The 12,288-nt window shown below is 38.7% G+C and overlaps 1 protein-coding gene across 9 annotated transcripts in view; it reads right to left on the reverse strand.

The window, feature by feature from the left end:
- Positions 1 to 12,288, reverse strand: part of LOC140195117 (Krueppel-like factor 3) — an 81,525-nt gene that overhangs the window by 35,904 nt on the left and 33,333 nt on the right. For all 9 annotated transcript variants that reach the window (XM_072252888.1, XM_072252890.1, XM_072252887.1 and 6 more), the window contains one exon: positions 168 to 265. In XM_072252888.1, the coding sequence (XP_072108989.1) occupies positions 168 to 224 (57 nt within the window). In that variant the 5' untranslated portion in view covers positions 225 to 265. The remainder of the gene's footprint in view (positions 1 to 167; positions 266 to 12,288) is intronic.

A 12,288-nucleotide genomic window follows, 5' to 3' on the forward strand; every position in this document is an offset into this window, starting at 1 on the left:
AATTGGATAAACTCACTGGAGGATTCAACAAAATTATTGCATTTTAAACCCCATTGTAAAAGCCAAGGAAACAATGAAGATGGAAAACAAGTGCGAGCTGAAATACTGGATTTAATGTACAGTGACCTGTTGCTATGAATAGCTTAATGATGAAAATTCTTGGTTACCAGTGAAGTTGGATCCATTGGGTTTTGCTTTCCAGGCAGACAGTCAAACATGAGCATTTTGATCAAACTCCAGTCCCAGAAAGAGTCGGCTGTTCGGCCTGTAAAAGAAAAGATTTTGACCATGACCATTGTACTCATTCTGTGCCTACATACCCAAGTGGATTAAACACTTACAGTATGAGAAGCACTAGTTGAAGCAGGTACTATATGCCCACCACTCAGTGTTGGGTCCCCTTACTCAAAGGCCTATAAAACAGGATCATCTCATAAATATCGCAGGTATGGGTTAATGCCAATAATAGTACATGACTTACTGGCCTCCAGCTTCACAGAAAAGTAAGTTTTTTTTCAATGCACAACCATAAGAGAAGATAGGATAACTCATCTACTGGGTGAGTCCTCAAGTGATGAAAACATCCCCAAAGGTTAATTACTATTGTTTACCTAGCTGGAGTGAATACTCCTTCACTGTGCTGTCTTCACAGTGTGTTGTCTCCACAAAGGGAACCCTCCTAACCAGTGCAAGCATTCACTAATGTGAATTCTCTGACCATTAAATGGTATTGATTATAAATCAGGGTTGAAGGCTTTGCATAATTTGCCTCTGTTTTATTGATAAATGATAAATGTTGTTTTAAAGTGGTTTAAATGGAGTAAATACAAATATTTGCTTTTTTTTAAAGCTTTTTGCAATGTTTAGATTTTAGAACTAAAATAAATACATAAAATGAATTTTTAATGATGCCAACATTATTTTAAATATTGCTACTATTCATCAATTTGAATTGATATATTTCCCACTTTTTTATGATAATGTAAATTAAAGCATCAGGTCTCTATGGAAGTGCAGTACATATTCAAGGATGTACTTTATTAGATAACATATATTATACATCATGCCAAATTGACTGAGTAATGTACTCTTGCATAAAGGATCAATTTACAAGGCACAACACGAAACTTTTGAGAATTTTGGATACAGCAATAAAAAAGAATATTTATAACTGTTACACAAAATGATTTAAAGAAAACCATAATCCTAAATAATCAAATGATTTAAAGAAAACCATAATCCTAAATATTCAAGTGCAACTCTAGAAGATTTATACATTTTTAAAAAAAATTTGCAGTGGCCTCCTGTTCACGATAAATGTGTTCACTAGAGACATTTTAATACGAATGGGCAACTTGTAGAAAACGAAGTTACTATAAACAAGTTTGAATAACTTGGAACACATTTGTGATTAAGACATGGAACTACCTAATAGGTCCTCATACAAGGAATTTAGCGAAGGAGCCACAGAAAAGTGCACACAAAAACAGGCTCTTTGGATCATCTAGTCCATGCCAAACCATTTAAACAGCTTACTCCCATTGACCTCACCCGGACCATAGCCCTTCATTCCCCTACCGTCCATGTATATATTCAGCCCTCTCTTAAATGTTGAAATCGAGCTTGCATACATCACTTGCACTGGCAGCTCATTCCACACTCTCACAACCCTCTGAATGGAGAGGTTCCCCTCATGTTTCCCTTAAAGCTTTTCACCTTTCACCCAGAACCCATGATCTCTCATTGTAGTCCACCCAGCCTTAGTGTCTTCCCTTATTATACCCCTCAATTTTATATACCTCAATCAAATCTCCCCACAATCTTCTACATTCCAAAGAATAAAGTCCTAACCTATTCAATCTTTCCTTACAACTCAGGTCCTCCAGTTCCGTCAATATGCTTACAAATTTTCTCTGTACGCTTTCAACCTTATTTGCATCTTTCCTGTAGGTAGGTGACCAAAACTGCACACAATTCTCCAAATTAGGCCTCACCAATGTCTTTAATAACTTCAACATAACATTCTATCTCCTAAAAACTAATACTTCAATTTATGAAGGCCAATGTGCCAAAAGCTTTCTTTATGACTGCTACTGTACTGCCACTTTCAATAAGTTATGGACCTGTATTTTCAGATTCCATTTGTCTTCTGCACTCCTCGGAGCCCTGATGTTCACTGCGTAAAACCTACTTTGTTTGGTCCTAATGAAGTGCAACACCTTGCACTTGTCTGCCGTAAATTCCATCTGTCATTTTCACCTGGTTCACATCTCACTGCAAGCTCTGATAGTCTTTCCTGCTGTCCACAACATTCCCAATCTTGATGTCATCCACAAATTTGCTGATCCAGTTAACAATATTATCATCCAGATCATTGACATACAGTAAATGACAAACAACAATGGACCCAGCACTGATCCCTGTGACACTCCACTAGAAACGGGCCTCCAGTCAGAGAGGCAACCATCTACTACTACATTCTGGTTTCTCCCACAAAGCCAATGTCTAATCCAATTTACGACCTCATCTTGAATGCCAGGCAACTGAATCTTCTTGACCAATCTCCTATGCGGGGTTTTGTTAAATGTTGTCTTCATCAACTTTCCTGATACCTTCCTTGAAATACTCTTTAAGATTGGTTACACATGACCTCTCATGCTCAAGGCCGTGCTGACTACCCCTAATTAGTTCATGTCTATTCAAGTACTCATATCCAGTCCCTTAGAATACCTTCCAATGACATTCCCACGACCGATGTCAGGCTCACCAGCCTATAATTTCCTGGTTTCTGTTTAGTGCTTTTCTTGAACAGCGGAACAACATTGGCTATCCTCCAATCCTCCAGTACCTCACCTGTCGCTAAGGATGATTTAAATATCTCTGCTAGGGCCCCTGCAATTTCTGCTCTTGCCTCTCACAGGGTCAAAGGGAACACCTTGTCCACCCTAATTTGTCTCAAGACAGCTAACGCCTCTGTATAGGGTACATTACCTCAATGCTGCTTTGCCACATTTGTATAAACTCTGTGTTTGTCTTCTGAGTAAACACAGATGCAAAAAACTCCATTTAAGATCTCTCCTATCTCTTTTAGCTCCAGACATAGATTACCTTCCTGATCTACCAGAAGACCAATCTTGTCCCTTGCAATCTTTTTGCTCTTAACATATCTCTAGAATCCCTTTAGGATTCTCCTTCATCTTGTCTGCTAGGGCAACCTCATGCATTCTTTTAACTCTCCTGATTTCTTTCTTGAGTGTTCTCTTGCATTCCTTGTACTCCATAAACACCTCATTTGTTCCTACCTGCCTATATCTGCTATATACCTGCTTTTTTTTTTAAACTAGGGCCACAATATCCCTTGAAAACCAAGGTTCCCTTGCAAAGGGCATCCCTCTTTGAATAAAAATGTACCCTGTCACTCACTGGATTAATTATATGTAACATGATCTAATAAAATGGAAATCTCAGTTCGATCTACTGTGAGAATGCAGACGCTAGGTGATCTGCAGATGCTGGAAATTCAAGCAACACACACACAAAATGCTGGTGGAACGCAGCAGGCCAGGCAGCATCTATAGGAAGAGGTACAATTGACATCTTGGGCCGAGACCCTTTGTCAGCATTTTGTGTGTGTGCTACTGTGAGAATAGTTGGAATGCTCCACACCTAGCTATTCTAATGAAATTTCCAACTAATCTCAAATAAGCAGTAACACATGTAAAATTGCCCGAGACTCACTTTTGTAAAATTAGGCAGAGGATTCTTGCTCAGCTTAGTCCTTCAGGTGCCTGATTGCTGTCATAGTTAAAATGATGACTCTTGTAATAACATTTTAGCTGTTGGATTAGTTCCATGTCTGGCAGTTTGATGGTATAAGAATAATTTTTAAAAATTTGACCATACCCAGGTCAAACAAAATACAATCTTAAGACCTATTTCAATTTAAAGAAGCAGGCTCTCCTGTGTTAGTGAATTTACTTTTCCTTCAGTCAGCTCTTCCTAGCTTGCAAATAATTCCCCAGTCATAAGGAGTGACAGGTTTTGCCGTCTTAGTTCGGGACAACACAATGGGGCAGGAATAAGCTGCCATCCCCTTATTTACTCAGAGGTATAATTTTACACAACTGGATCTATCAAAGGGTGGATCACTCATCGCTGTTTTAGCCAGTGAGGATAGATGGCCCAAGCAACAGCTGAGAAGAACCTGTTACATAAAATACAGTAGAATGGGTGTGCTAGCTTTTGTTAGAAGTAGAGCGTCTCATGGGATAAGCAGCATTGCAAGTCTCCTCATCCACCCAAGCTCCTGGGAAGAATTATATTCTCCAGTTAGATGCTGACAGACTTTTAAGGGCAACAACAAAGGAGAAAGCAACATCAATAATCTTGTGGCAGAACCAGACTGACTGAACTAAAACTTTCCTGAGAAGTACTTGTTACACTCTTATTGTTATGTTAATATTATTCCAGGGTTTCGACAGAGGTAAATCAGATCCAAATGAAAGGAACAAAATTCCATTTATACACTATCAATTACCCCCTGGGGTTACCTCATAGTGCTTATAACCAGGGATGTACTTTTAGATTGAATCACTGTTGTAATACAAGGTGGGTAGTGACAAATCAGGCCACTAAATTAGGGACTTGAATTTAGCCACAAGAGTTTCCACAGATGCTGGAAATCCAGAAGAAAACACACAAAATGTTAGAGGAAGTCAGTAAGTCAGGTAGCATCCATAGAAAGGAATAAGCAGTCGATAATTTGGGCTGAGACCCTTCATCGGCAATGTGATAATGGCCAGATTACCTATTTGATGATGTTGAAGGGTAGATATTATCTGTGGCCTGGGGTGATGGTTGTATGGGCATGGTGGACTGATGGACTCTTTTCGTGCTATATGATGTTATAATGCTATAACTAACCTACACAAACCAATAATAACAAAATCATTATATATTATTATGCGGGGTTGGAATAGGGGTAGTGAGGGTGGAGAGGGCTGTTAAGGTGAGGTGCAAGAAGTTCTTCATTAGAAAACTGTGTCCATAAACCTTTGCTGGGAGTTGCTGGCCAGCAAGACTGCAAGTTCTCAAAGAATAATCTCCTCAAGATTCAGTTATATCAACGCTGATTTCTCTAATAGGTTCTTAACCGCCCCAACTTGCAAGTTTAGGTAAAAATCAGTAGGGAATCTGAAGAAAGTTCATAGACAGGAATCATCCACTGAACACCTGACCTCAGCGAGAGGAAGGAACAGCTTATGCAGGAACAGCTGAGCATAAATATCAGAGCTGGTTTCGCTTAAGGGCTCATATCATTATAGTAGCTCCTTCAATGTCACTTGGCTTCAGTCAATGCAATTCACGCAGGGATTCACCTCAACTGGGGTAGCTTCCATTGAACTTCTCTGCTCTTAACAATAAAGGTGAATATTAATCAGTTAATATTAATTGGGCACCCTTTCTTTCCAACTGCAGAGACTAGACTGCTCAGACATCTTTCTCAATGCTGTGGTCATGACCATGTCTGTGAGCAGAAGTGAAAGTAGTGACTGTAGTAATTTGGGCCAGATAATGAAAACAGGATCAATTTCACAGCAGCAGGTCAAGAACCACTTCTGCTAAAGCAGATCTGTAAACAATAGCGACAAAATTTAGGGGATTTAGGTAGAAACCAGTGGTACCTGGCAACAATCAAAATTCCTGCTGTAGAGGTTAGGGTAGGAATAACAAGAGGATCATAGCAAAACAGAATAGTATTATGCACTCCTATAAATGCACACACACGCACACTCACTCACTCAGAAACACAAATACACACACACACACAGAGCCCACTCACTCACAAACACAAATACACACACACGCACACACATGTAGGCATCCTATGCATTTCATAATGAGAGGTAAAGCCATACCTTTAATGAAGCTAAAGCTCGAGACCGATATTTAACTGAAAATTTACCAAAATATGTGGAACAGTGTTTGCATGATGAAGGTTCTCTATTTGTTTTTAACAAAAAGATTAGCTAACAACTTTACTACATTTGCAGAGAAATGAATGGGTTTAACTTTCTTATGAACTTGACACAAAACAATTTCCAACTCCAAAAGCCCCTATAACATTTAAAATCTCTTGTCTCACACCGTTTGGCTGGATAGATCCACCAACTCTAAACAATAAGGTAATTTTCCCACACATGGATCAAAGGAAGCAGCAGTGGGTATTTCCACAATGCAGGATATGAATGTACTATTCACAGAAAATGAACCAGTACTCTTCCATTATAGTCCATGACTAGGAGGCATTTGAGAATTCTCCTAGAGCAGCTTCAATTCCAAAAGGTAGACTTTTGTTCAAATAGAGGGTGTAAAAACTTTGTGTTAGATTGAACAGAAAATCTGTCTCTGATGAGAATTTGCAGTCCCCTTGAATAGAGATAAGTAAGATACTGTTTCCTTTGGTTCCACCTTTCAATTCCAGAAATTCAAATTGCACAGCCCTGTACTTAATAAAACAGTACTGTGTTTCACCTTCCCAATTTGTCTTGCTGTAATAGTTTATCTTTCGATCTATTGTCACCCAGGGTCACAAAGATAGATTTATTGCTTTACTTGCATTTCACAGTGGTTTAGCACCATGGTGGAAAATACACTGTCCATTTGTTTCTTAAAGATCTCTAAATTATTCTCACCTGTACACTATATACTGTGTAACTTCCCACTATTCTGGACAAAGATAGATGTGTAAAAAGGGTCCGAAGGATCATTGGGGACCCGAGTCACTCCAAGCACAAACTGTTCCAACTGCTACCAACCAGGAAACGGTACAGCAGCATAAAAGCCAGGACCAACAGGCTCCGGGACAGCTTCTTCCACCAGGCCATCAGACTGATTAATTCATACTGATATAATTGTATTTTTATGTTATATTGACTGTACTGTTGTACACACTACTTATTACAAATTACTATGAATTGCACATTTCACATTTAGACGGAGATGTAACATAAAGATTTTTACTCCTCATGTATATGAAGTCAATTCAATTCAATAGAAGATACATTTGACTGTAAGACATAGGAGCAGAATTACATCATTTGGCCCATCCAGTCTGCTCTGCCTTTCAATTTTGGCTGATTTGTGTCTTGCTTTGTATCTGTCCTTTGTAGGTACAGTGGTGTTTGATAAATCAAGCATTCAGCAATTTAGAATATGTTTATGATTTATTATGTAACAAATAACAACATATGCAACATTAGGAAGATGTGAAGCTTTAAGGCAAATCTCTGAAAACCTGAAAAAATATTAAAATGTCTTAGTTGGTGATTTTTGGGTAGACAAGTGGTAGAATTTAGGGGGAGTTGAAGGGAATACTGTCTGGGGCAAATTAGGGTGGATAAATCCCTAGAGCCTGACAAGGTGTTTCTTCAGACCCTACGGGAGGCAAGGGCAGAAATTAGTGCCATAGCAGAAATATTTAAATCATCCTTAGAGTCAGGAGAGGTACCAGAAGATTAAAGGATAGCCGATATTATTCTGCTGTTTAAAAAAGGCTCTAAACATAAACCAGGAAACTACAGGCCAGTGAGTTTGACATCAGTAATGGAAAAGTTATTAGAAGCTATTCTAAGAGACCAGATATATAAATATTTGAATAGACTGGCTGATTAAGGATAGTAGGCATGGCTTTGTGTGTGGTAGATCGTGTTGCATCAATCTTATGGAGTATTTTGAGGTAGTTACCAGGAAAGTGGTGGAAGGCAAAGCAGTGAATGTTCTCTACATGGACTTTAGCAAAGCATTTGACAAGGTCCCATATGGGAGGTTGGTCAAGAAGGTTTGGTCACTCAAGATGCAGGATGAGGTAGTATATTGGATTAGATTTTAGCTTTGTGGGAGACGCCAGAGAGTGGTAATAGAGGGTTGCCTCTGACTGCATCAACTATATCAACGATCTGGATGATAATGTGATTAACTGGATCAGCAAGTTTATGTATGACAACAAGATAGGGATGGTAGTGCACAGTGAGGAAGGCTATCATGGCTTGCAGAAGGATCTGAACCAGCTGAAAAAATGGGCTGAAAAATGCAAGATGGAATTTAATGCAGGCAAATGTGAGGTTATACACTTTGGTAGGACCAAACAGCATAGGTCTTACACAGTGAATTGAGGAGTGTGGTAGAACAAAGGGGTCTGGGAATATAGGTTCATAATTTGTTGAAAGTGGCCTCAGGGGTAGATAGTCATAAAAAAAGCTATTGGCACATTGGCCTTCATAAATCAAAGTATTGAGTACAGAAGATGGGATGTTATGCTGAAGTTGAATAAGACATCGATAAGGCCTAATTTGGAGTATTGTGTGTAGTTTTGGTTACCTACCTACAGGAAGGATGTAAATAAGATTGCAAAAGCACGGAGAAAATTTATAAGAATATTGCTGGGCCTGGAGCTACAAGGAAAAATTGAATAGGTTAGGACTTTATTCCTTAGAACATAGAAGATTGAGAGGCAATTTGATAGACGTATACAAAATTATGAAGAGTATAAATACGGTAAATGCAAGCAGGCTTTTTCCATTGAGGTTGGGTGGGACTACAACCAGAGGTCATGGGTTAAGAGTGAAAGGTAAAAGGTTTAAGGGGAACATGAGGGTCAAAAGTGTGTGGAATGAACTGCCAGCATGAGGTGCATGTGAGCTCGATTTCAATGTTTAAGAGGTTTGTTTCAGTACGCGGATAGTAAGTGTATGGAGGTCTATGGTCCCGGTGCAGGCTGATGGCAGTAGGAAGTTTAAGTGACTTTGGCATGGACTAGATTGGCCAAAGGGCCTGTTTCTGTGCTGTACTTCTCTATGACTCTATGAGAAAAGAATAAACTGGGATCGGTGTACAATTAGTGTGTATGAGTATTTGATTGTCAGGGCATACTCTGCAGGCTGAGGGTCTTGTTTCTGTGCTCTCTGGTCATGACTCATCACTGACATACAAATAATTGCTATGATATAGACTACTAAAATGCTTGGTGTCAAAAACAGTCTTGAACTGGTTTTACTAAAAGTGCAGTACCAAAATTAATCAATAATTACAAATACAATGCATGATATTTTTATGCTACTGATAAAATTTCCCTACAATCCAAGTTAAACAGTTTGCAAATATTTGTATTGATATAATCTTTCTATAACTGATTTACATACCAGGAGTCAATTTACGTAGGTTTCACAATGGGCACAGTGTACCCTGGCTCTAAGCTTCCTTCTATTCGTTTACTGAGAATGGATGTATGAATGTATTCAGAAAAGTAGGGGAAAAGGGAAAACAATATATCTTTTGGGAAGATCGCTGAGTGAACTTTAGCAGAACCGAATTAACGTCAAAGTAGCTGTGTTGATTTTTCTGTATTTGTTTTTGCACAGAGATCACAAGGGAAATGATCAGTAGGTATATATTAACCACAATTACTCTCAGCCCCGATGAAAAAAATCTGTTCTTTTTATGACAATAGCTTCATGATCTTCATTTATTATCAGAACAAAATAGTTCTAAAGACTTCAGGATATGGAAAAATTTGCTATGGAAGGAGCTACTTTTGAGGTATAGTTGTGGTTGCAATGTAGGAAATGCAGATGTCAAATTGTGCTCTGCAAGCTTCCATAATAACATTGGATTAAATTATTTGATGATGTGCTTTAGATGTCATTTGAGAAATAACTACTAGCCAAAACAATTTCACTACTTTTTTCTTCAATTCTTTCCTCTTCATCAAGACCAGTATTTGCCAAAAGTGATACTGTTGACAGTGAGGAATGTCTTCTGAACTCAAATGCAGAGCTGGGCTAGATTTTCTGTTCAAGGGACTTAAATTCACAACCTTCTGACTGACAGTCAAGAATTCTGAGAAGCTAAGGCTAAAGATTGACATCAAAGTCCTAGGTCTGGAAGTTCTGTTGTGTGCTGTAACATTGATGGCCATTATGAGATTGAATTCCTGAGAAAACTCTTCCATTGCATGAAACCTGGACAGCTATATATGTGGATTGTGAGGTCTGTAATTTTTCACTAGCTCCTTCACAGAGGTGCCTGGACATGAATAAAGGCATCTAATGTCACTTCTGTGACTTTCACCCAGGCAGGTACATCTTGTGCAGGTTCCTTGCAAAGAAGCATCCCACAATGTGCATCTATGACATCCTTTGACGTAAGGGAGACCTATGCAGACTTGTTCCTACCCAGAAAAATCAGCTTCACGTAGGTACAGTGTCACCTAAGACTTAGTTCTCACCTCATCAGTCCTCAGTGTTCTGCCTGTAACTAAGTACCTGTTTCTTTACATTCATCTATTCTCACTGTTGTCTTTCACGGTTGGTGCCCTGACCACATCGTAGCGGACTCGATCAGCAACTCCTCTCACTGATAGCCCCGCCTTCTCTCCCACTCCTCAGAACCCCAATTTCCTATGCAGTTCCAATGAACCATGACATGGACGTTTACCTTTATGAGGCATTAAGTTCCCCTTCAGATTTTAAAAATTGGTAAATATTATCTTTTAAACGTTTCAGAAGTAGCAGATGACTCAAATGACTCACAACACCCATCCCTGATAAACACAGCCTGACAAACTTACATAGAAATGACGCACAATTTTCCCTGAGCATAAAGAGATTAAAAAGGTAATCTGCAGAGCTATTTGCTTAGGGTGGAAGCCTTTTGTAGATGAAATATTATCTGCATAGTGGAAGGTGAAGGGGGATAATATCAATATAAAACTAAAATGATATATTCAGAATGAAAAAAAGTACAATACATTAAAGGAAAAATGTGGTGTCTATATTAAATCTCTTCTGAGTCACACTTGCAAATCATCACAGTGATTCTGAGCAAAACTGACATTTTGTGGCTCCAACATCAATGTAAACCCACAGAACAATTGACACAAAAACAGATGATGCTGAAAACATAAGGAGGCTAATCCACAGCTGAAGAAGATAAAAGAAAAGTAAATGGTTCAGGTACAATTCTCCTTTAAAACTGGGTAATGATGTGAAGTCTCCTTGCTGAATTATTCTTCTGTCCTACCTGACACTGATGTAAGTGTTCATTTTCAGCATTCTCTCTGTGCCAGATTGCAGGTTTTATCTGTCTTTTTACCTGAGCAGATGAATGATGCACTGTATATATCCACTTTAACAAAGAGATGGAGGATTCATTTTATTACAGTGAGATTGCCATTATTCATTATTCTGGTTTATACCACGGAGACAAAGCCAGGATTGAGAGTTTACTTTGTTGCCCAGCATGCTCGTATTACTCATCTGCATTGTGGAAGCCTTCATTCCCATGCTTAACAAAATAGTTATATTATGCAGGTACAAATCAAACTTTGGTCTAATAATTCCCATTTTAAACATTAAGGACCCTTCCTTAATTGAGTTGCCATAGCGGTTGCCAATAAGCTCTGACTACTTACCATTGGACCTGCCAAACTAAATATTTTGATGGAGACGGGCTCATTTGCAACTTATAGCTGCTATGTAGAAAATTGTAGAAAATGTACAACCGGATGCTATTCAGCCCAGTATGTCTCTGCTAATCAAGAAAGAGTTCCGCAGCCGACGTCTAGTTTCTAGAACTAGTGAGTCTGTAGGTCAAGTATGTATCCAACTATAAGTGAACAGTGATGCTGGTCTCTGCCTCTTTCATCCTCCCAGGCAACAAGTTCATATCCATATCCAGCATATCTAATCTTTCCTTATGGCTTCAGTTTTTCAGTCATGGCAATACCTTCGTCAATCTCCATTGTACCTACTCCAGTGCAATCAGATCTTTATTCTATGGCATCCTCAGGTTATATTATTGTACATAGTTGCAGTATTATCTCCATGATCATTAATCATTAAAAGGTAGCATCCTGGATGTCTTTTAACTACATTATTGACTGGCTCTACCATTCTTCCATTTATTGTGTATTCCTTGCCTTGATACATCGTTCTAGATGCATTACTCCATACTTCTCTGGATTAAACCCCACTTACCAGTTTTCTGTCTAAGTAATCAGACTGTTGTTGTGTGAATGAAGTCACCGGAGAAAAGTACTGGTAGATATCAAACAGCCTCTTTATTCGAAAAAACAAGATAGAGAAAGCATCATATTGAGATGTTTCACTGGAAAGGTCTGGCTGGCCCAATACTACCTGATATTTTATGAGCTAAACATCAAAGGACAATTCCATATTTACAATGCATCCATAATGCTTTCTTTGAAACTACACAAAGTTTACACCTCCA

The sequence above is a fragment of the Mobula birostris genome, chromosome 3 (assembly GCF_030028105.1).
Source record: "Mobula birostris isolate sMobBir1 chromosome 3, sMobBir1.hap1, whole genome shotgun sequence".
NCBI classification, from domain to species: Eukaryota; Metazoa; Chordata; class Chondrichthyes; order Myliobatiformes; family Myliobatidae; genus Mobula; species Mobula birostris.